Raw genomic sequence first — 25,923 nt, forward strand, 5'->3', positions numbered from 1 at the left:
TCGCCCTCGTTCTCGCCTCGTTCCGTTTCTCTTCTCTTCTTTCGGCGGTTACGCTTCTTTTTTACTCTTTCCGCCCCGCGCAAGTCGAGAAGCGCGCGAGGGATGCTTGCCACGCTATTATCACCGATGAGCCAAACAGCCATCGCTCATCGATAATTTTGGTCGCTCATTACGAAAATGCGTCCAATGACGCGTGACTGAGTGATGATCGAACGCGCCTCTCGCGAAAATGATTTCGCGGGACGACGACCCATTCTCATCTTTCTTCGTCAGGATGTAGCAAAAGTGTATCTAAATTCGAGACATGACATTTCCACTTGCGCATTCGATGATGCTATATAGAAAATATGACTAATCGGTATAATTGCGATACCGTAACATTCTTTAATGACAGTTTATTCTTTCTTAATAATATAATAACTGATGTTTACTTGCATGAAAGCTGTTCACAAATTTCTGGAAAAATTAAGGAAATATAATCCCGCTCCTAATTTTACATCGATGTATCAAGTCACAATCGCTACATGGTAGACTTGTTACGCACTGCAATCCGGGACAGCATTTGCCAAAGTTCGGGCACTGAAATGATAAATAAATTATCGTGTTGATTAATTCTCCAGCTAATACGTCGTTAGACGCTTTTTATTATAATTCTAATAAGCTCTAGTAAATTAAAAAGTTTGTAATAAATATAGCTTGATCATACTCACGTCTTCACCTTTCTCAATGCAATTTCCTGTTGTGGGTACAGCTCTAATAACAGTGAAAGTCACCATTATTACAAAAAGAAGACTCAAAAGGATCTTCATTTTTAAAATAACAAACGTGTCGAATAAAATACCGCAAACTTTTTTATATATTCTTCTTTTATCTTTATGTAATTTCTTTAATACGAAATTTGAGATTTTTTACAAGATTTTATACGAGATTTGACAACGGATGGAAGCGAGTCGATCTTTTATATCATATTGTGTGATACGCTATCAATATGCAAATACACGAGTTATTTATCATTTGCAAATACAATTAAGTACGCTTTGTTAGGTTGACACATTTTTTGTGTTTAATAAATGTGCATACAAAAGCAATCAAATTATATTATATTGAATATACATAAATTAATCATGACAACTGTTTAAATATTTTATATTGTGCATATTAAATTTAATTTGAGTAACATTTAATATCAAAACTATTGTGAAATGTTATAAAATATCTCACATGGCACAGATAGATTTCTATATAAAAAATTGTTACTACAATTTAATGTTATAGAACTTATAATTATAAGCGCAACAATATATACGTATTAAATACACAGTTTTGTCTTTAATTAAAGGAATGTAAAAGAATGACATACAAGTTATTTGATGCAAGAAATCGTTTAATCGTTCATTTAAGAACGTAAGTACAGCAAATTAATATGTATATATTTGTATATTATACTTATTGTATTATTCATATTCCCAAATATAATATGCTTAATTCGTCATATATATATGTATCCAAACTGAACTTTGTTTTAATTTTCTGGGGGAAATGGTCCATCTCCGATAGGCCTATTATCACCAATAATTTTACCGGGAACGCATTTAGCTGCGTACGTCAAGCATATTAACTCACGACAACATTGGTCCGTATCTTGACACTGTAACCATAATAATTTATTATGTTAGTATAGATGCTCTAATTGATTGTGATATTATAATAAATAATTACAATAAAATTCTAAAAATGTGTATATTACGATTTTTATCTAGAATTATTGCTAATATAATTATTTCTATTTTTAATTATACTTACATGTCCAAGCCATGGAGCGCATTCTGCACTAGAAGCAGGAGTTACGTTGATCATAGCAATCATGCCAATTAAAACGAGTAACAGATATTTATTCATTGTAGCAAAGAATTGTGATGCAATATTAACGGAATAAATCACTAGTATTCAAAGGCTGTAAACATAAAGAAGTAATAATTAAATACAGCACATAATATTATTAAAAAAAAGAGTATGCGTAATTGTCAACACTATTAATATATATTTACAATATTACTTAATGCAAATAATCAAAGTAAGTTAAAAAATTTCCAAGGGTTGCAAGGTGTCTGTAATCAGTTAAAGAATTTTTTCAGTTATAATCATCTAAAATATTTATGTGAATTTATACAACTGCGATAATCTTAGTTTAAAAATGAAAATTGTTAACAATTGATAATGTCGTTTCGACCATTGATATATTTTTATGTATCTGTATTGTGCATATGTGTATCAATATCATATATAATATCTCAAAAAAGATATAAATCTGCTAGTTTACTCGATCTTAATATTTTTCATGCAAAAATATTTTTAATATGTATAAATAAATAATGTTTTAAATTGATATGAATAAATTGTATATGTTTTAGAATGTATGTAAACATTCCAAAATGTCACAGTAACAACTTGATAAGAATAAAAAAACAATGAATAAAATACTGAATTTTTATAAAAAGATGGAAAATATTTGTACAATATGTTACTTTTTGTGTCAACTGATGTTGAAATGTGTACTTATTTATGCAGAGCAGATAATAGTACATCTGCTCATACATTCATATATAATAGTACATCTGCTCATACATACATATATATAAAAGTTTATTTTACACTTTATTAAAAAGTAAATTGCATAATAAATGTAAACATATGCATTGCGATGTATGTTTGTGACTGGTTTATATAGTAGGTTTATATAGTATTAAGAAAAATTGATTTACTTTTTTAAAATAAAAGAAAAATATTAAATCAATCAGAAGAATATAAAGTCGTTAGCAAATTGTAAAAAATTGATTAAAAAATTAGAAAATATGTTTTGTGAATATATATTTGATGATTTTAGATTATTGGAAAATTTATATCAGTGGAAACCGCTCTGAAATTTTATCAATTTGAAATACCTCCTTGACTAAAACTATTAATTTTAATATAAATAAAATACTTACAATTTTTACGAAAAAACGAAAAACCTTTGGTGATATTCTGATTTTAACTGATACGTCGAGTTTTGTCGAGTTGCAATAAATACTCATTTATACAAACAGATAAGAAGAGAAGAGAAGTTAATAAGGAAAACAAATAAAAACCAAACGCGGTTTATCAGATATTAAATATATAAGAACTTTTTCAAATAATATCGAATTATGGAATATTTATCTTCAATGGAAAATCATGACATTGTTTTCGTTCTTATCTCTTTATAAACTAAATCTTATAACATGCTTTGTGTCAGCTAGTTCTTGTAGTTAATAAAATGTTTAAAAAAGCTCGAGTTATAGCCCAAATTAAATTGTACTTTTTTAAAGTTGATAAGAAAAGAAAAATTTCGAAATATTTTCCAAGCTAAAAAAAGTATAAAATGCACATATTCAACTTAAAAATCGCGAAGAAATTATATAGAAAAAAATTATATCAATATATATTTGATATACAATCATTTAAAATTGTATTTGCGAAGAAGAAACTGAAATAAATTTACTTATCCAAAACAAATGTATAAAATTAAAACGGAAAAAAAACTAAAATTTAAGGCTATAGTTTTGAAAACGACTTATCTTTCGATGAAACTTTATGGAAGTTTTTTTTAATTAAAACAAAAGCCTCTGTAAGGACTTTTGATGACTTGTACGGAAAAATCATATTTTAATTTAATAATATACTTAACGTTTTTTTATTTTAACATTTAAACGTTTTTTTGTTTGTTTTTATTTTTAATTTTACAAAAATTTTAATTTTATTTTAATTATTTTACCTGGATATAATGTCTTGATGTCCTTTAAGAGTTTAGCATATGCGACGGTGCCACATGAACTCGCACAACTGTTCACTATGATGTGGTCGACTAGCTATAAATTGTATGGATACCATCACGTCACAGTTGATGACGCACCCAGCGTCAAACCAATTAAATGTTTTATGTATGAACTTTGTCCAAATTTAATGTTAGAAGAAAAATTAAACACAGTAAGAAATGGTTGAAAGTGTTTACAGAATAATTGAAGCCTTCAAAAATTTTCAAAAAACGATTGTACCAGAATAATTTAATTTATATTTTACAATCTTGTCGAAAATTCCATAACCATAAATTTTCGAAGACACAAAGTCAAAAAAAGATATTAAAAAGCACAGAAAATTTGTCAGAAGATTGTATATTTACAAACATATAACAAAATATGAATATATCTCTTTAAATAGCATAATACCTTAAATTCATCATTACTAATTTATTGTTATAATTGTAAGTACGAATGAAAAATATACGATTTCTAATAGATTCAGGTAACTTTATGCGTTATATATAATATTTTGTGCATTAATTTTAACGTATTATTTGTTCTTTTCTGAAATGTATTTAAAAACACTCGATTTCGTATTTGTACAAAAATTGCAATAAAATATTCTCACACTCGCAAAACATTATGATAAAATAAAAGCATTAAATTAAATTGTATCATACTGCAAATAACGTGCGCTAATATTCTTGCGCGCAAATATTTTTAAATATACTCTTGTATATATGCATATTATATACTATCAATTAAATATATACCGTCATTTTGCGAGGTCAACAGCTTTATACTGTCAACATTTAAGTAAAAGAATTGCTTTACAAAAAGATTTTCGTACACTGAATATGCATAGCATAAAATTTAAAATTACGCGTTATTATACAACTTAAAGTTTCGTTTCGTGTTTCACTCTAGTTCGAAGTAACTGATTCGGTCGTAGAATGCCGTGGGAATTATTTGGATAACAATTGTTGGACGTAACGTTAGACGCGCAACACTCCAGATTAGGATTGGTGGTGTTTCTTTCGTTATTCTCGTACGTGTGACACCTCTGCAAGGTTTCATCATGATTATGACCGTAGTTGACCTTCGTTCGAATTTGAACCTCCGAATCTGTCTCGTCTTCGTTGTCAGCACTATCTACATCGCCTGGAAAAATTACTATTAGCATTAATAAAAGTGGCAACCCATAGCCTAAATTGTACATATTTATGCAATTTTTACAGCATAATAGATTCGTATAAACACGAGTGGTGTAATCAAGCAAGAAATACACTCACCGTCAGAACTATTGGTGGACGGTAAATAAAAGCGCGAGGCTGGCATCTTATTTCCCGCGCGACGCTCTCGTTCTCTCCCGGTGCTGTTGGGATGATTATACTTGAACTCGCGGGGAAGCGTGTAGCTTCTAGGTAACGAGACTTGGCTACCTTCCATGTCGCTGACACCCGCTTCTCCTTCACCCTCGCCCTTGGAACTTTCCTCAGCACCGTTTTGATTCGCGTGCAATCTGTGGAAAAAGAATTCGAATGAATTAACACGTAAACGTAAACGATTCGGCGTTCAATAGATCTTCTGTTACCTGTGATTAAGATGACCAGGCGGACACCAGTGAGAATAATGATGCGGGAGACATCGTGGTGCTAGTAATATTTCCGGCGTGTCCGCTCGCTCCCGCTGGGGCGCCGATCTCCAGAGATTCGAGGGATGCGGATTGTGATAGTACGGGGAGGAAGGCGGCGGGGGCAAAAGGCAGTGCATTTTCACAGGCGGCCAAGATGACAATGCATTGCCGCCATTTTGCTCGGAGAATGACGGCGGTGACGTGAACAACGGGGAGCTCGGGGAAGTGTGCAGTTTCGTGTTCGGCGGTGGTTGTTGATTCGATGCGGAGGGAGAGGATGAGAAGGAAGACGTGGACGCGGACGGAGGTGGGAACAATTTACCCTCCTTGATCTCCTCCTGTATGGCTCGCAATTCGCGCAGCTGCTGCTGTTTCTTCTCCTTCAATTTCTCTCGTATTAACGTGACATTTAACGAGCCACCGATCGCTATGTCATTCTCATCTCTCTGCTCGTTGGAAACATCGTTCTATATTCGGAGGTTAATCACATTGTAGTAGCAATCCCACACGGATAATAAAAAGATTCGTCTCAAATATCTTACCTGCACTATGTTAGAACAGGATATGGGCTTTTTCCAGAATGGAATCAATTGCCGCGACCCATTGCCCACGTTGAGCCACTGTTTTGAGTCTCCCACCGCTGCCACTGAATTCATCACCGTGCCCGATTGCGGCGGCGGCGGCGGCACGAAGGACGTCGGTTTCTTCTTCTTGCGATTCGGATTCACAGCCGTTGGATTCGCGAAACGGCAGTTAAATACACCTGGTATGCCACCATTGCTTAATTTAACTTTCCTCATACCGATGCTAATGTTCACCTTCTTTCCTTCGTTATAATCTATTTGCTTTTCTTCCGCATTGTCCTGAAAAGTTGAAAATTAGACAACAGTGTTTTTGGAAATAAAAATGTATCTCGTATTATGCATACCTGATGGGACAATGTGGTGAGATTTGACCCCGTCATTCTTCCACCAGCCTCATACCTCAGTCTTCTCACGTGGAAGAATCTAATAACAAGCAACAAAATGCAGCAAACGATATTTGATAAGCAAAGTTTAAATAAAATATTGTATTCACCTGTAATAAAGGCCCATGAAAAACATGCCGCCGAAAAATAAAGCTAGGAGAATAAGTACTAGAGTAACCGGATGTAGATGATGCTGATGCGGTAAAAAATCGGCGCGATTAACACCGGCTATCCATACGCCGATGAGTAAACTATTTTCCAAGAACATTACGGTGTAAAATATTACCTGGAAAAATATAAATGCAGATTAACGATTGTAAATATCTTTCAAGCGCAAGCATGCGTGCACAAATCCGACATCCTTTCACGTTCACTAACCATTTTTTGACGATGATTCGTCTCGTGTAGATTGACATACGCGAATATATATACATAGGCGAGAAGGGAAGCGAGATAAGTCTTTCTGAGAAGAGGCAGACGCTCTCCGCCGTGAAAGAGTCCATCTGGCGTGAGCAATAACCATGTCAACATAGACAACCAGTGTAGGGCCATTACGACCAACAGCCACTGTCCACCGTACAGCGAAGCGTACACGACTAGTGCCCCGACACGAGCACTCACTGTCCCCAGACGCCAGAATAATTGCGTCAGCACCCCCAACCATGTTAATACTAAACGTTCTAGATTGCGTAGACGCGCTGCGCCTTTGCTGAAACTAGCCACCGCCCAACATACACTCCACAAGGAGAATACCGCTGACACTAGTGTCAACTCCGCAAATTTACCGCCGTCCTTGCCATCACTTTCCTTTGGTTTTCCAACTTCTATTTCATCGCCGTCGGTAGCGCCAAACAGGATATACAGTTGTAGAAGTAGCATTGGAGCGGCTTCACAGAACGCGTGTATCAGCCGTAATACGCAGAGCTCTCTCAGCTGAGGCAATAAGATTCAAGCTTGACAAACGATCGATAAACGAAGATTCCTTCTTTCAAGTGCAAGTTCTTACCTCGTGCTTCACATAAGTTAAATTGACTGGGATAAATAACTTGAAATATCTCCATAGTACACCGACTTGAGTGGAATGGAGTAATAGAACACAGCCTACGGTCCAGTTGCTAATTTTCTTGACTGGATTCGCATTGCTATCACCTGCTACGTTGTTGTTTGCTAGTTTACCTCTAGCTCCCCAGAGATACCATCGCAAACTAACAATCTGTAGAAAAGTGACAAAAAGTGGCAGTGAGATAAAAATTGTAAAGATATTTTATATTCTACTTCTTTGTTCGTTCACTTAAATACCAACCTGGGAAATTAAGAGAGAAGTGGCAATAAGAGTGATGCTTAATGGGAATAACACCGGCGGTGCTATCGCTTGATGGGCCAGGGCATACACCATTGCAAAATCAAAAACAACATCGCAGAAGTAAGATGCTAACGACATAATATTAAATAATACATCACACAGGGGTAAAAATTCATGTTGATGTTGTGGTTGATGACACTGGGCCATAATGGGCTTTTATTGCCCATTTGGAATGTCTAGCAATCTTTTTATTTTACTTTTATCAATGTTCTCTCTACTCCCTGTGAACAAAATATTACATCTTATTAAATTAACGCAGTGCAATGTATAAAAATTGTTTCTAGAATTATTGTTTACTAATAATACATTACATAAAGTATTAAAAAATTTATTTTTAAAAAATTAAAAAATAATATAATATAATATAAATTTATGCACAAGTGTTTTTTTCCAAAAAAGATATAAATTTCAACCACAAAAATTAAATCGAGAATAAAAGATCACATATCTTTGTGTTGAAGAATTTTGTAAACTATATTATATATTTCTTTAAATTATCACTAAAAATTAATCATGATAATTTTAAGTACATAAAATTTAAAAAAACGCACTTTTTCAATTAATGCACTTTTCATGTTGGAGAAGTGATGAACAAAAAACGCAAAGTTGATTAAAAATAAGGGACAATGTTCGGTATCACAAACGGATTTTTTTATCCGTTAGGCACCGGGGTCAAATTAACGTCGCTTTCACGACATTACGAGATCCGTATTTGCCCTGCGCCGCATTCAAAATGCACATTTCTATTTCACTCACATCGAGACGCGTCCGAACGATTTTTAAAGTTCAGCACAACGAGGCGAACGCGCAACAATGTCGGCGCGTATAGCGCAGCGTGGGATCGCGCGCTCGCTCAGCGCATTCCGCGCGTGTCATTGACGAGAGCGGCGATCACAAAAATCACTCTGCCGATCCGGACGCCGCCGCCGCGCCGCTTGCGGGGAAGCTGGATCAGCGGCGTTGGTATGCGCGGAATCCGACCGTGCGCGTCCGTCACCCCAGCACACAGTTTAGGGAACGCGCGTTTCCACCTGGAGCACCGCTTTCCCCTGCCGTTCGGCCGATCCCAGTCGTCGTACGCTATTCTCTAAGACTCGTCGTCGACCTCGTCGTGGCGTTTCGTTGCGGCGCTCGTTTGCACGCTGCATCTTTCGAAGGGACCCGCGGCGAATCTCGACACTACGAGAGATCGCGCGTACGACGTCATCCCACGCATACCGACCCGCCGATCTACCTGTTGATTCAGTGCAATTCAATGCGGCTATTTTACGCGCACACCGCACGCTCGCTCCTTCTTCCTCGTTCGTACTTGAACCCGCTCGTACTCGCTCGCTCGCTCGCATATTCCGTAGCCGTAAACACCTGGCGCCGCCGGTGAGGAACGCAAGAGCGAGCCTCACCTTAGGCGGCCTGAACGCGCTACTCTGTCAGGATTTTTTCGGTTATTCTTTCTCCCTCGTACTGATCGCCTCGATATGCGGGCGTTGATGCTTCATACCATCGTACGATGCTCTAAGATGTATACGTACATATGATTATTAAATGACAAGAGATATTGATTAAAATGTATAAATAAAAAAAATTTATCGTTATACTTACAACAAAATACAAATAATTGTATATTTTTCATAATATATACAAACATGAAATATATTTATACAATTCTTTATATTGTAAAAATTGTGTTTTGCTATCACTTCTATGTACAATTTATAATTCCCACATATTAAATTGCCACATGTACAAAATATGTATAACAGTCTTATGTTAATTTTGTATTGTGAAAATTATATAAAATTTAACGTAAAAATACTTCAAAAATTATCTTACATATACTTAGCATTTTATCATTTGTGCTTGTATATCTTAATATCCAAAACATTAATACATTCCATAGTCACAGCAGATATTAAACAATTACAGAATAATTTCATTCTTATAGTTTCTCGTAAGCTCCTTATGTGGCAGAACAATCGAATTCAATAGAATCTTTTCCGCAGCCAAACTCACACTGGTGCCTGTAATCAAATACATAATTATGTGAAATTGAGCTATAATAAAAAAAATTTTTTTATATATTTCATATACCTACCAAGTATCGTGATGGAGGGATTGAGTTTGCCATTCACATTAAACAGTGGCAGATTTTCCATTTTCGCAAATGGTTTGTTAGGATTGGGATCGCAAGGAGTCCCTTCAACGCGAGCCCATTCGCCTACATTGGTGCCTGTTCCTATAATGCTGTGTAGGATAAGAGAATGAGCCTGTATGTATGCATTAGCCAATACAATCGACTCTCTAATTCTTACACCAGGCCCAATAGTTGTATTTGGACCTATGCTTACATTCGGACCTAGCTGCAATAAGAATTTTATATTAACGTGCGAGCAAGTTTATAAACTATATTAAAAGAATTTATCTTTATACCATAGAAGTTGAGTGTACAGTAGCGGATGGATGAATATATACATCTCCCACAATGTTACAAGAGCTATTATTAATGGAAGCGAGGCGATTTGACTGCTTTTGCTTGTAGAGAGCTAAATAGTGTCGATTTGCGTATATTGCAGAGCCCGCAGTTTTCACTTGCGACCACCATCTGAACACTGGTAGAGCGTACAACCGTCCGGATCCTGCCAAACGTGTAAGTATATCTTGCTCAAATGCAATGTGTGCCGGATCTCTGCCATTACAGCACACTTGCCTGCAAGTTTTGTAAGAAAATATTTAAAGAAAATTAAGTTTCTCATTGTATTAACAAATCCATAAGAAACTTACATTATGTGATCTTGCTGCTGGTTAGCATGAAAGACATCTGCCATTGTTTGAAAGATGTCCAGAGAGGCAAGATATACTCCGCAGTTAATAAGAGTCGATACAAATGTTGAAGGCTTTTCGACATAATGCGCTACTTCTCCCTCTTTCCCCAAAACCATACATCCGTAATTCAAGGATTGCTGTCGAGTCGCTTCCGTTGCCATGATTGTGAGCAATGCCTGCTTTTTCTTGTGAAACTCAACCATTTCCAACAGAGGAAAGTCAGCACAGACATCTCCATTCATTATGAAAAAGTACATTGGACTGCCTGAACGAATCTGATCACGGAAATGATACATGCCTCCTGCTGTTCCAAGAGGAGTAAATTCCTGTAGATATCTAATAATTATGCCATAGCTAATTGACATCTCTTGAACAAATTGATCTAAATCGTTTTTGGGATATGCACCGATTATCAACACTTCATTGAGACCAGGCACTTTTGTACATGCTTCAATATGATGTTGTATCATAGGTAATCCAGCTACTGGAAATAATGGCTTAGGGATGTCCAGAGACAGAGGTCTAAATCTTGTCCCTACAAAAATAACAGCATTAAATAATAATACATGCACAAGACATATATTTAAAAAAATATGTGTTAAAATTTTAATCACATATACATATTTGAGTAAATCATAATAGAAACCTTTTAAAGGTCCTCCAATCAAAATAACAGCCTTCAACATGATTGCACTAATTAAATATCCCTTCTTATAGAATTAAAAATATTTCTATCCCCAAAAACAACAATTAAATAAATCTTTAGAAGCAACAAGAAACTTAATCCACCGATGCTAATCACTCCACGTAGACATATTTGTACGCTTGAGACGTCGACAGATGTGTCATTGATGGCATCAGTTTTCAATTTTCGATGAATCGATTTCGTAACGATACAATGACAGTACGTACTGAAAAAAATATTCTTCTTCGACTGCTAAACTAAATGAGAATCTTATCTGTCACATTGATAACGACTTCACATATTAGCCCGCCAAAATAATTGAAATGTGGCATAATTTAACTTGACGAGAGGAGGAGGCCATAAACACAATCTCAAACTTTGTGTTGTAATTCTCTTCTGTTTTCATACCAATATTTTCAAGTTATTCAGAACAATTTATTCAAATAGAATTTTTCTCTCAGTCCTTGCATTGACAATAAAATGTTAAACAATTAATGTCATATTTAGGTTCGACACAGAGTGTGTTATTATCAGATGCATTTTCAATTAGGAAATTGGAGTGAATGAACTAGTGTGCACCAGATGTATCTTCCACCGGTTCTTTGTGTTTAGTGGGTTGGTATCACTTTTCACTAAGTTAAGGAGAATTTACAAGTTAATTGGCCGGAGCACAGACTTTTGCATAAAGCATAACGCATAAGCATAAGGAAATTGATTGGTCCATTTCCTTATGCATTTGCTTATGCTTATATATAGACCAATCAATTTCCTTATGCTTATGCGTTATGCTTTATGTAAAAGTCTGTGCTCCGGCCTAATGCATCAATCAATATCCAATAGAAATTTCTGGTAATATAAATTTAGTCAAATAAAAATTTAGAAAGTATTTTATTGTTAGATCTCTTTCAATTTCACATATTTCATGCATGTATCCTGTTTTATAGCGTAGAAAAGTAATATTTGTTTAAAAATTATTTAAAAAATTAGAGCAGTATTATTTTTCAAATATTTTTGTTATAATTCGAATTATATAAAATATGTAAGTATCGTAAAACAATATTTTTGTGCTTCTATCTGCATATTCACATATATCCATTGAATATATTATCGCATTCTGTGCGAAAGAACTATTAACCTCAACATTATCGATGCGTCAGCATACTTGGTCACTTAAAACATTTATTTGGGTGAAATCAGGTGGCTAATTAATCATCAGCGTGAGTAGAAAGCGAGAGGATGGGGGTGAAAAGGAAGAACCGATGGAGAGAGAGTGAGTAAGAATGAGAGTGAGAGTGTGATGAAGGGGAAAGAGGGGGAGAAAAGAGAGAGAGATCGCGGGATCTTTGTTACGAGTTGAACCGAATCCCAATGTACTTGGCGCGAAACTCCGTCCGATCGGTTGCTATCAGCGAAGGGCGACGATTAACGAAGCAAGAGAAGGACGAGGAGGGCGCGCGTGATCAACTTGGTGCTGTCGCGCGCACTCGAGCGCAGCGCTGACGGCACGTAAACGCGTTGCCGCCGCGACTAATAATCAAGGAGTTGATTTTCCGAGCGTGATTTGTACGTCGAGGTAGGTTCGCGATCCGGAGGTGCAAAAGGGTCGTGCGTACGTATATAAAGTTGGTGCGTGCGTGCGCAACACAAGGCCGAGTCGGCTTTTCTCGTGTCCGTCCGAGCTCGGGTAATTCGTACTTGGGCGAGCCGTGCGCGAGAGAAAGAGGGAAAAATAGAGTAGTCGGAGGGAGGGTAGAGAGCGTGGAAGGGAAGCGCGAGAGGGAGCGAGATAGACACGCTTGTGGCGCGTTCGCGAGAGAGCGCACGCAACGTTGCTCGGTTCCGCAGAGAGGAAGCGACCGAAGTACGGAGCGAACGGACGGACGGGACGAGACGCATCGCCGCCACCGTTGTCGCTCGTTGTGCGTTGTCGAAGTCGATTCGCAGATCCGGAGGGGAGTGTGTGGAGTCTCTCGCCGCGTCCTCGTTCGTTCCCGCCTGACGCATCGGGGTGTACATCGGGGTTGCTGCCGCCGCTATTGCTGATTCTTCTTGCTGAGGAATGTCAGCAGAAACGAAGCTGCGAGCAGACCACCTGCCGGAAAGCATGGAGATATCGAAGAGCCTGCAGGAGGAGATCTTCTCCGTGCAAAACAAACTGCAGAACGCGATACTCGAGCATCAGGTGAGAAAAAGAGAGTGCGATGTGCTGCTGCGTCCATGTGTGTATGCGCGCGTGTGTCGATAGCGATCGAGAGACGGAATGTAGAAGGTTAAGAGGGGGAGGGAAGGCACGGTGGAAGAGTACGCAAGGCCCTTTGCGGTACGATATTCTTAGATTGATTGTGAAAACCATTTTTTTCCCCACCAAAGATTTGCATTCATTCACGAAGGGCCGGCCCATCCGTTTCTCCGATTGGTGCGATAGATCGATCGTTCGAGACAACTCGAACGATAGATCCGCCAGCGTCTTTTGCGGATAATTTAAGCGCGCGCGCACGCGGCCAACTCGTCGCGAATAGTTTGGGAATTGCATGTATATACGACGCGGCGCGAAGGGCTGCGTGCAAAAAGCGATTCTGTAAGTTTCACTTATGGCTAAGTGCATCTATTCTCTTTTAGCACGGCGTGGGGAGCTCCGTACGCCCTCTTTCTCTCTTCCTCCGTTTCTCCGTCCGACTCTTTCTCTCGCTCTTCGTGCATCTTACGCGCGCGTCGCCAGCTCGACGGAATCACTTCGAGTCGAAACATTTATCGACAATGCCGCGGAATCGCGTTAACAGCGTTTTGCGAGCGAATCAATCGCCGGCTCGTCATCGAAAACTTGTTGATCGTCCCGCTTATCCGACGGAAAAAATCGATGTTGAAAGTCGTATTCTTTCTCTTACGTTGTGCGCTACGTGCACGCCTCCATCTTTTCGAACAAATATATCGATACCACTGAAAACTCTTTGTAAGTACTTGTAGCTCACGCGTATCAGTTCGCGGATGTCGTTTCGCGCGATGATATTTAACATGATTAGAAGCGAATCGGTAGTCGGCGTTCCAACACAAATTTCTCAAAATTAATTCTCTATCATCGTGCTCATTAACGTCCGCGTCATAAAGTTTCTGCATTCCATTAAATAGCTACTTTAAATCCCTGAGCGACGTCCTCGGCGGACAATCGATATTTCCTGCATTATCCGACAAGTTTTTAATCATTTTCCACGATGTCAAGAAGAGTTTTCCCAGTGATGCAACGTAGATGATGCATTTTTTACGTGTTAAAACTAGCGATGATCCTTAATGTCACGAAGTATCAATGTTTTCGAACGAATATCAACAAATCTTACATCGTTTCTCTTCGTTTTTTTTTTTTTATATTATAACTTTCTCCACTCGTATTGAAAAAACTGTAGAGATAAAATTATTGTATAAACTTCGGAATATACATTGAAAGGAAATAATGACCGTGTTGCGGTTTCGTAATCATGGAACGTGATTTATATAATCGAAGTTCGCTTATTTTATTGAAGGAGGGCAAGGTGTAGTCGATACTTGTGCCCGGGAAGCTTTTCGAGTCGTCGAGTCACGGTTGATTTACTTTTACTGCGAAAACGTTGACGAGGTCGTTCTCTTCTACTTTTACGCGCATGCCTGCTCCCTCGTTCAGCTTTGATTAGACCTTTATTCATCCAGGATCAGTGGCGAATTAAATCCCGCCAACTTACCTACAAAATTGGCAAATTGCTTATTAGTAACTATGTCATGATAAAAAAAACCCTATTCAGTTTTTCTTTTGTGCACGAGAAATGAGCGCAATTTTCACAAAGTTATTTTTGTAATTGTATTCTCTATAAAATTATAATCAATATTATTACACTATATTTAATATCACATGCAATTAATTACAAATATGCTTCTACAAATACTTATTTTGTTATACTAACCGGTTATATAATGTATAAGTTTTAAATACTTAAATCGCATTGTAATAATTGCCTTTTGCAACCCTCAACAAAGAAAGTGAAATATGAATTGCGATAAGTTAATGGAATATTAAAGACAAAATTCTAATTTGCATCTTTACTAATTAATAAACGTATTAATGGAGCTAAACGCGTAATGGCGTAACGGCGCATCGCGCTTCAGTTGCTTCAGTAGCTTAAGTCTTCACAGATATGCTAAATTATTTACTTTACTTCGTTTTACATTATATTGCATAACTCTCTCTCTGTAAAATTCTGTAAAACGCGCCGCTTTTCCTCATCAATATTAATCACACTTTTTAATTAAATTACAGATAAATGTGAGAAGGCTGAAAGAGGATCCAAATGTGAGTATTATTATTATATTACTAATTATTATTATTTGTATTATTATAATTCTTTTTTTTTTCTCTCGTTGATTTTATAAAACATAAATATGTACGAGTTGTGTTGAATATAATAATTTCGGTACTGAGGATAATTATTATCGTAAATAATAAAATGCATTTAAATATATCACTAATTGAATAATCAATTGATTTACAAATTCATATTTTTAATTTGATTGTAAAATGATATTATTTTTGTGAATTTCACCTTTTTAAAATAATAATAATTTAAAAGAGGAGAATTACTTTATTGTTTTTAGAGTGTTTTATCTCTTTTTTTTTACCTCATTCATGTAATTTACAATTCTCTTTAATATTTAGTTTGGAAAAATTATAAAGGTTCGAAATACTTCTTTTTTTATCTATAGATAGATATTATAGTATATTTGACTTTATCTTTCATACCTCTTTTCTTTATCTTATTCGTTTCGAATTGGAGCAGCTTTACTCGTTTTTCCTTTTTACCATCTTTCTTTCTCGTGCAATATATCTTTCCCTTATAAATTACTTTATAGGACCAATAAAGTCACTTGTATCATATGCTTGCCGTTCCAGGTAGATATTCCGGAATATTTTATCCACAATATCTTTTATTCCTCGATTTAATGCTCTTATCATTCTTGCGAATACATTGCGTATCACTATAACAAATAATAAAAATAAGAAATCAGATGTGAATTCAAGGAGCAATTAGTCTTAATCGACAGATTAAGATTTGTTTTATTAAAAGACTAAAAGAAAAAACTGGATCTACAAGAATATTCTCTCACGAACAGACTTGTTTACAGTACTTTAGTGCAAAATCTTACCTGAAATAAATAGAGAAACAGGTAATTCTAGTTTTTTTCTGAAATCTCATAATGCGATTCCACTTTTCTCAAAATAACTATATCCCGTGTCTGTTCTTTGTTTTGAGTTCGACGGAGTATTATTTTATAAACTTCTACGAATATCCTATCGATCCTGAATTATCCTCGCCGACCTGCCGCTCTCTGTGCACGTGGATTCTCGTGATCGCATTCTTTATCATCGTTTGCACCGAACGCTGAACTTCTGCAAAGAAAATCAGATTATTATAAGTTTTACTTGACAAAATTTCTCACTTCCGACTCTTCATAAATCGTTTCTCAATTATTTTAAACGAATGGTAGAAACACACATTTCCAGTCGCAAACTTTATGATACTGAGAGGGAAAAGAAATCAGGTCTCAACACGAGCAATGCACGTGTTATTTAACAGTTAATGCGATGAATTTACTCGGTATAACTTATTTTGAATCTTGCGACGCGCAGAGATTCAGAGAATACATAATCGATACAACGAAACTTCGCAGGAGTTGCGTGGAGCACGTTTTTGGAATTTCGTAAACCGTAAAATAAACTTCGGCCGATGTTCATCTCGCGCAAACTAGGATACATACATGAGAGGGAACTTTTCTGCTCAGACTGTTTACGTGTTTAAAACCGGCTCGGGATACGATCAATACATCAAATTCCGGCAATTGTTATAAAACAATTCACTTATAATTTTATTATGTGAAATCGATTTCTTATTAATAATTCTTCATTATATTTGCAATTATATTCGTTTGCCCGACAAATTATATGCATTTATATTCGTTGTTTCGCACTATTAACGGGACGCATACGAGCGCGTAGCGACTTTGTTGCATTGCATAATTTGTTCCACATAACTTTCCACATAAAATCCCAAAGGTACAATTGTCCACAAGTTGTTCTAATTTTAGTAGCTTCTGTTTAAGCCTGTTCTCGGTGTAACCATGGTGCGTCTTGTTGCAGAACCCAGACATCCTCGGTCAGATACAAAATATTCAGGTATACATCGTTTCATTGGGAAGATGCCAGGTAAGAGGACAATTGATTTTCTTCCATTGCATGCGTGGCAACTCGCGATATATCTATATCATCTTTTCTCAACTTCTCATTGTGTGAAACCTTGAAACCCCGCAATTTCGCGAACTTCTTTATGAGTCATTTGTGCGCTTTGAAAATCGATTTGAAAGTCGAGATTTCTGCCTGTAATCGTTAGTTAGAGAAAATTCTGCTTTGAAAATCAAAACGATAACTTTTTTTTTTAAATTGCACAAAACAGCGGAATCGCACTTTTGTACAAGTTGCAGTATTGACGAAAGTTTTGTTATTGATTCAAAGTGTTATCCGCCGCACAGAAAAAAACTTTGGCATACCTTGTCCAACTTTTACGAAGCACGAATCTTATCCGTGCCGCAATTATGATATCATTCGCGTGGCGGAATACATTCCGCATAAATGTATTGATCGAATGATACTGCGCTGAGTTACAAAAGCTCGAATGAGAAAGAAAGAAACAAAGCGAACTTCAACTTGCGCTTTACAACATTCCCAATCCCGTTGCCCTTATTATTCTAAGATTAAACGAGCACAATGATTTACCGGCCTTGTAGCTGCACTCGCGCTCGTCCCTTTTTAACGTGCCTCCAATGCGACGGTCTTTTTCCTTCGATCGGCGACGCCGTTGATAACGGTCGAGATAAATAGTTGGGACGCAATGGACGGGGACAGACGGATAATACGTAGAGAGGCTGCGATAGTAGAAAAGAGCGAGATGTGAGCGTCGGGTATGAGCGGCCGTGCGGGAGTGAGGCGACAATTCAGAAAGAAGGAGTGAGAGCAGAACTTGGAGCGGAGGAGAAGCCGGGAGACAGAGACGGAGAGGTTTAAAATCAATAAAATGTCCTGCGGAAACGTTTTCGGCTCTTTATAAAATCTCGCCGCGTCTTCTCCAATCGTTTACACTGTTTCCCCAACTTTCCCTCACGCCGTCGAAACTTGCCGCGACGTTTATTTATTCTTAATTCCGTCTTTTCCCCCCCAACAATTATTCGTGTTTCTCGCGTCACTTCCGAACTAATAGAAACTTTCCTGCGTTACGCCTCAGCCTTAGAAACATGGGGCAGATGCGCGATCGCTTTCGCAACCGCGTAACCGTGCATCAATATTCGATTTGATTATATCATCATGTGCATGTGTGCCTCGTCCTACATGTATATTTATGTTACAAAATTGTTGTGACGATGGTTCGATTATTGCGCGCATACGTCTGCTGCGACACATTGAATAAACCTCATTTACTGCCACGAGCTTGTAACGCGCCTAGTTTACTACTTGTATAAGCTGTTTCTAAAGATTTTTTTAGAAATTGCCGATAGCTATAAACAATACGCTATAATGTGCTATATATATACATGTCTCTCGTTGTTTATACGCAGAAGCAAATTGTGCAGCGACTGCGCAGAGAGGTGGAAGCGTCCAAGGCGGAGAACGCGAACGGATCAAAAGTTTCCATACCGTCTCTTCTGGGCCTGAATAACAATAATCACATTACAAACAACAATGAGACGAAGCATGAGACTGCCGCCAATGGCTTCGAGACGAAATCTTCGAAAGAGGATTACGAAGAAATTGTTAGAAACGGCGATGTCCATCATTCACCGCCGCAAGATAACAATTGCCCGAAGTAAGCTTGTGCATTGAACGCCACAGTGAACTGATTCGACATTATTTTATTTCATATTGAAATTTGCTCATTATTGAAATGTTTTGCAGCAAAAATCTTGGAGTTTTTTCAATTGAAAGTTTCTTTACAGACGGCGCCCTAGCTCGGTGGAGACCATCTCTGGCGAAGACGACATCGTCGAGATGTCGATGGACGAAAACTCCAACGAGAAGGAAGAGATGCAACAAGAAGCAAGCCAAGTACAAGAAGATTCAAGCGAGATGCAGCAAGAAGCAAGCCAGATGCAAAAAAAGTCTAGCATCATCGAATCACCGGAACAGCAGAATTTTCTGTATACCATAGGGCTCATTACTAAGTCTAAATGCATAGAGCTTCAGAACAAAAGAGTAGAAAGAAAGCGTCGTAGCACGGCGAACCCGCATTTTGTATACTCCATGCTTGAACAACCATCTGTAAGTGTATATCGATGTTTCTATTATTATATAAGTACTTATTTTCGCACGTAGATAGCATAGCTTTTTTACAAAGATAACACGCACAACAGCGTTTTATATTTTCAAAGTGTGAATTTAAGCGGTTTAAAAACAAGCCCCTTAATATATTCAACATCTTATCGGGAATACTGAATAATTAATATTTTTGAACAATTTTAGAAACGGAAGAGACATTCATACTTGCAATCCGGAAACGCGCCTCACACTCGGCAGACGACCGCTCGTATGAACGGTCCATCGCCGCCACCTAACAAAACTCAACCGACTAAGTCCATTTCTCCACCGACTCAAACGATAACGAAGGCGCTGATCCCATTTCAAAAGTCTAGTACTAGGCCAAATATTCTGAGAAACGCGGACAGTAGAATTTTCGGGAAAAGTAAGATCGAAGACAGCCAAGCGCGATCGTCCGCATCTAGTGCCAAATCCGTTCAATCGATAGGCAACAAGGCTGTCCATATACCCGGATTACCGGCTAGCTTGACCATCGAAAGGATCGGAAGTGATTCAATCGTGTGCGTTAGTTGTAGAAACCCAGGTCAGTGAAAGTTATCAACGAGCATATTGTTACTTTTTCTAACAATTTGTTTCAAAAGCAAAAAATTGGTTGTCCGCAAATGCCTAATGATTCTCCGTTTTCCACAGGCTCATTAACGATATGTAAAAATTGCTCAAGTAACTATCACGTTTCCTGTCACATTCAATCACCAGCTCCACCCAGAATATGTCCCAAATGTGCAATGGATGAGGAGGAAGACATCGAAAAGGACGAAGAAATGGAGATTAAGGGCCAAATGGAAGGAGAGAATAAACTGCATCGTTACAAAAAGAACGAAAAACTCGGTAAATCGTCTTCGGTTTCTTGAAAGAGGAAATTCTCTTTCTATAATAACGCTAAGCGTGTGATTGACAAAAAAGTTCTTAATCAAGTTTCTACAATCATAGTTATGGAATATTCGTAGTAGGCTTATCTCATTTCGCGGCAGCAACTTGGCCGGGAATCATTGAAAATGTTCTGATTGGGAGAAAAACCGGCAATTTCTTGCTGCCTTCTCAGATTGATGGATTTGTATAGTAATAATAAAGCAATACAAAAACTTGGTCGCAATAAAGCCACAAAAGACCGGTAAACCGGCGCAAGCGCATTATTCTAAATAAGCACAGGAGCTTGTATAACATGAGTCCATAACTTCTAGATTTAACATACAACGAGGTATCGCAGCGTTGCCGCAGACTTAATTGAGCATAAGCACGCACGCACTGAATAAACGAGAGAGGCAGCCTGCCGGAAGAAGTGTCCGCGTGTGAGACCGGCTTCTCGAATACGGCCGAAGAATTTGCAATTAAGAAGAACTTTTTGGTCGATCGTCCACGATAGGGCACAAAAAAAACAACCCGTGTATTGAACGCAAAATATCTTGCAGAGGAGAAAGAGAGAGAAAGATATGAGCTGCGCGAGCGAAACTCGGATCTGAGATTGCAGGTTTACGAGTTGGAAAAACGCTCACAACTACTCGGCCAGTCACTCCAGGTTCGTCCTGTGGCCTGCCTAGAGACGAATTACAAAGTTCATTTTTATTTGGAATGCTCTTGAGTTGATCAAATTATAAATTGCTAATAGTTTTTTTCCTTTTGATTTTTTCGTCCAAAGGAACCTGCAAGATCTCTGCGTTTTCATTGTTAGCTTTTTTTTGTTTGTATGATGCTTCATGAAGACTGATCGATTCTAAGATCGATAAATATATAAAATAACCTTTTACAAATAATCTCTCAATGTGTACATAATATAATTTTTTTTATTATATTAAAATACATATTTTATATTTCTTGAATGTACTAAAATTTAATGGAGAATCTATCATGTCTTCAACATTTTTTTGCTAATTATTTTCGTATATGTATGAGTTAAGTTTGTTTTTCTGGTCGTTGATCTTGATTTCATTGATGGTTTATAGAGATGTGACTTTGTAGGAATATAGAATGCATGATTATTCAAATAATTTCCGCTTTATTATTAATATTGTTGAAAAAACATGCGGAAATTTTATACTGTATTCTATACTGATTTTTGAATCATGATAGAATATTGTATATTTTAAAACATTCAATGATCAGATATATGCATATATTATTGATCGATACAAAATTTTCCAAAAATTTCAATTTTATGTATACTCTTTTAAGAAAAAAATGTTTCTATATATCGCATATATTTATCATTTATAAATGAAATATTTATCTCATCTGCTGCGGTGGAGTTAGTTACTTTTGTATGCTGTAACAAAATGCTTAACTTCTATCAATTTTGACATACTATTCTTTTTCACGGGTTTAAATGTGTAAATATATATTATAAATTAACGTATATTCTAAATTTCCATAAATCGATAAATGAAAAATGCATGATTTTAAAAATTTATATTTTTAGCTCTTCATACATGCGAAAATTTTTGGCAAACCACTATAATCACAGTAATTCTTTGTACATAGAACCATATGGTAAAAAATTACTAATTATAAGCCACTCTTGTAAAATAAGAAAACATATGCAACTAAAAGGAAAAATTGAAAGAAAACAATTGCATATGTCAGTAGATGTAAGAATTAAAAACTTATTCTGCATACAAAGCAGAATATACTAGAAGCATCTTCCTTGAGAAAATATTTAACACAAATTTTTTTCTCAATAGTTGCAACAGCGTATGCGTCAGGAATTGTTGGGAAAGCAAGAGAAGACTCAGAAGTCTATAAAACGGTTGGTGGACTTCATAAAGCTGATACAACTCAGAAAAAACGCACCCTCTCCACCGTCCCAATCGGCATCAATCAGCTGTCCGCCTCAACCATCCTCATCCCACTCACCTCCACTTCCGTCGACAAGTCAGAAGACGACAAATTTACCTCGATCGCCAATACCGAACAACGACAAGACACCGTACCTCGCAACCCTCACAACCTCAAGCAGCACGCACGATCGGGCATCACCGACGTCCAAGTCGAAAATCAGATGTCCCACTCCTACCAGTTGCCCAGTAGCACCACCGTCCAACCAGAAAAGCATCAATCATATCTCATCGTCAAGAAGGTCACCGAGTCGACCGGAAGGCACGATAAGTCTGCTGACGGTGAAGCCGAAGACAAAAGCTGTTCCAAAGTTTACAACTATCAACTGCCGACCGGTTGCACCGCTACCCTTACATCCCACTTCGCCACCAACTCCCTGTTCTACGATCGTAACGTCCGTAAGAAGCAAATCAAGCGCACAATCCCACTCCACCGTATCACCGTATCAAAACTGTCAAATTCTCTTCTCCCCAAACCGAACGACTATCAACTGGACCGAGCGACCCTCAACGGCAGAAAGCCCTGGGCCAAACTCACACGTGGCAAACTCTGCGTCAACCAGCCAGCAACCAGACCTGCTACAGAAATCTTATTGTCTTCCTACAGCGACGCTGAAAGCAGCGGTAACGAGCAGCTGCAGTACCGACCGAAGTCAATTGGATCGGCGGAGGAGTCAAGAGCAGCAGCGAGCTTCGATGGTCGTGGTAAGCTCACGCCAAGAGCCGGCACCCTCATCCACTCACTGTTCCCAGGCCATAACAAGCCCTATACCATCACCAGTCGTGCACGCGAGCCACGAGGCTTCGGCCCAAACGACCGAGACTATCCGCTCCTGCGACAGCATCTCTGCGGCGGGGAGTACGAGCTGGTGCCGCACGAACAGTCAGACGGCGGCAAGCCAGAAGCCCAGTTCCAGCGACGCGCCCTCACCAAGTTCTTCGAGCACGTGAAATTGGAAGAAGCGCATTTACCAGCGCCATTTAGAACAAAGCTAGCACACCAGGACGAGGTCGACGACAACGACGAAATTGTTGTCCAGAAGGGCGAGCGTGACCAACGGTACGATGATGCTGGTGCCGTTACTGAAGCTCCACTGTTAACCACGTCGTGCGACGCGAACCGGGACCGTCCGGCCGACCGCTTTCCTTGGATAGTGCACGACACGGTTTCGAGAAGCTCTAGCGAAGACAACAACGCTGCAGACAGATCGCTCCTTCATGCCTCGGACGTGGCCTCGACGCACTCCGACGACCTCACCGACTACGAATTTGCTCGCGTTAACGCACAATCGTCACGTATGATGACTTCTCGGCAATCGATGGAGTGCGAGAACGATCAACCGGCAACCAGTGTCTCCATAAAGCAGCGGAAAGACGACGGAGCGCCGGTGGCGACGTTGCACATCGCACAAAGCAATCTTTCGGAGCTTCGTAATGAGGTCTCAGTTCCTGACGATAAGGCTGACACCGAGAGACAAGACTTACCCAGTGGTAGGCGATCGAGAAGCAGAAGTAACAGCAGCGGCAGCAGCGGCAGCAGCGGCAGCGGCCACAGCGACACCCCGGAGCAAGCGATGAGCAATACGAATAATTTCACGGACGACTTTGAAATTCTGGCCATGGGTATCGTTTCTCCGAGGGAAAAAGAAGAGGAGCACGAGTTAGCAATGGCGCGCGAGATTGATGTTGCAGCGACGCCGCCACTGGCTAGACATAGTTAGGCTAGACGACGTTAACGTTGCCGATCGTGCTCATCGTTAACGCTTTGCTCGCTCCGAAACTCGCAGTATCTCGATGACACGTTCGTCTTTTTTTTTTCTGCGTATCGCGCGTCAATCGATTGCGCTAGAATTAATAGCAATTGTCAGTATACGATCGCGTTGTACCCTATATATATATTTTACAACGACAACAGCGACATCCTGGACATTTTTATGCCGGTTGTCGATACGATCACATACCGCATCTTTTCCACCGCACCGTGGCCTACGACGTGAAAATGTTCTTGCTACAACTTTGCATTAGTCGTTCGATCTCTTCGTTGATTTTCTTTAAAAACTTGTTCGATAATTTCGCAATTGAAAATATTAGAAATACAGACTAGACGTTTCTTTTCGCAAAACTATATTTTTTTTTTTATATATTTCTGCATATTTGTTGAAAGTTTGATAAAGAGGAATATCCTATTGCTAAATATTTAATTTTTCACACATTGTGAAAATGAAATGTGGTGAACATCAGTTATATTGTCGATTATGTGACGTTACTGAATCTAGAAATATGATCTATTTCGTGAATTAGCGAAGATAATGAGACAAAAGAGAATTTGTTTTCTCGATATCCCATATGTATATCTATACATATATATATATATATATATCCCTGCGATATTTGTGATCCTGCGACTAGAGAAACGAGCACATATCTGAGATGTCGCACAGTTACGTCACAGTTACAGAGTGACCACGGGAGGAAGCCTAACTTCTACGTAAATCAAGTCACATTACCATACTGCCTTAATAGTAAAGTAAAAGTGGTACTTTTATAAAGAAAAAAAGAATCGGCAATCTCCCCGATAAATGCGAATCGCGGTGCAATTGAATGATCGGCGATTGGAGATGACGGTGAAACAATACGATTAATCAAATTCTCGTTACCATAATCGAAAGCGTAGATATTAAGAGCCATCGTTTGTAAGTTCCGTAAAGCGACACGATGAAACGGGTCATCCTGTTTCTCACGAAAGTTGCATCCTTTCCGAAGGTAATGTTGTGACAAAAAGAGAGAGAGAGAGAGTGTGTATGTGTGTGTGTGTGTGTGTATGTAGGCGTGTGTGTAAGCGAATATCGTATTCCGTTAGGACGTATGCGAACTTTGACGATGTTTCGTTGATTTTACTTTGTTTTTCGCCCGAATAAGATAGAGCTGTGATCTTCTGCAGCATTTTCCTTCAAGCGGGACCGAAAAATAATTGTTCAAAAATTAGAATTACTTTGCTATGAAATGTCGACAAGATTACTATTATGACTGTCTAAAATTGAGTTACACAAGCCAATTGATCTATTTATTTCGTGTTATATAATGTTGGTTTTTGAGCATTATCACGCTGGCTTGCCCAACATTTATATTTAACTGCTGTATAAAACTAAGGAAACAATTGTTATGCAATGTAGGCAACGAGATATTGAGATCGAAATTCGTATTTTTTATGGAATAAAAAACCACTTAAGCAGCATTATGTGGATCTAATTTACAATTAACATCCGAATGTTCACAATCCCTCCCGCATTTCGCGCGAATTACGTTTTCATACAGATTATACAGCTTACATTTTGTTATTTTCAATTGCTTTTTTGGTTGATTTCTCGCCGCGAGATTTAGCTGAAAAATTTTATACACAACTGGACGAACGCGCGCTCCTGG

General features: G+C 38.1%; 3 protein-coding genes and 1 long non-coding RNA gene across 5 annotated transcripts; 1 reads left to right on the forward strand and 3 right to left on the reverse strand.

The window, feature by feature from the left end:
* Positions 1–1,363: 1,363 nt before the first annotated feature.
* Positions 1,364–9,499, reverse strand: LOC105675262 (uncharacterized). Of its 2 annotated transcripts, XM_012372261.2 has the most exons (13): positions 9,384–9,499; positions 8,336–9,296; positions 7,725–8,005; positions 7,428–7,634; positions 6,800–7,354; positions 6,532–6,707; positions 6,383–6,461; positions 5,997–6,317; positions 5,413–5,921; positions 5,111–5,340; positions 3,794–4,979; positions 1,804–1,954; positions 1,364–1,648 (listed from the first exon to the last, which is right to left on the reverse strand). In XM_012372261.2, the coding sequence occupies exons 3-11, from the start codon at positions 7,929–7,931 to the stop codon at positions 4,717–4,719; spliced, it is 2,547 nt and encodes an 848-aa protein (XP_012227684.1). In that variant the 5' UTR covers positions 7,932–8,005; positions 8,336–9,296; positions 9,384–9,499; the 3' UTR covers positions 1,364–1,648; positions 1,804–1,954; positions 3,794–4,716. The 2 variants fall into 2 exon arrangements, with proteins under 2 accessions (XP_012227684.1, XP_012227685.1); XM_012372262.2 differs by lacking the exon at positions 9,384–9,499 and having other exon boundaries at positions 8,541–9,205.
* Gmppa (GDP-mannose pyrophosphorylase A) lies at positions 9,344–11,881 on the reverse strand. The gene is made up of 5 exons (XM_012372241.2): positions 11,251–11,881; positions 10,563–11,139; positions 10,212–10,488; positions 9,877–10,141; positions 9,344–9,802 (listed from the first exon to the last, which is right to left on the reverse strand). The coding sequence occupies exons 1-5, from the start codon at positions 11,288–11,290 to the stop codon at positions 9,702–9,704; spliced, it is 1,260 nt and encodes a 419-aa protein (XP_012227664.1). The 5' UTR covers positions 11,291–11,881; the 3' UTR covers positions 9,344–9,701.
* Positions 11,882–12,220: 339 nt separating this feature from the next.
* LOC105675257 (uncharacterized) lies at positions 12,221–25,735 on the forward strand. The gene is made up of 8 exons (XM_012372253.2): positions 12,221–13,471; positions 15,572–15,604; positions 17,447–17,512; positions 18,916–19,163; positions 19,294–19,615; positions 19,817–20,195; positions 20,303–20,500; positions 22,348–25,735. Exons 1-8 carry the CDS (start codon positions 13,349–13,351, stop codon positions 24,219–24,221), a joined length of 3,243 nt encoding a protein of 1,080 aa, XP_012227676.1. The 5' UTR covers positions 12,221–13,348; the 3' UTR covers positions 24,222–25,735.
* On the reverse strand, positions 14,626–18,535 carry LOC105675258 (uncharacterized). Its single transcript, XR_001101248.2, has 4 exons — positions 18,080–18,535; positions 16,456–16,699; positions 16,052–16,287; positions 14,626–14,999 (listed from the first exon to the last, which is right to left on the reverse strand). It is a non-coding gene; the product is annotated as an uncharacterized lncRNA (long non-coding RNA).
* Positions 25,736–25,923: the final 188 nt, after the last annotated feature.

The sequence above is a fragment of the Linepithema humile genome, chromosome 1 (genome assembly GCF_040581485.1).
Source record: "Linepithema humile isolate Giens D197 chromosome 1, Lhum_UNIL_v1.0, whole genome shotgun sequence".
Lineage (NCBI taxonomy): Eukaryota > Metazoa > Arthropoda > Insecta > Hymenoptera > Formicidae > Linepithema > Linepithema humile.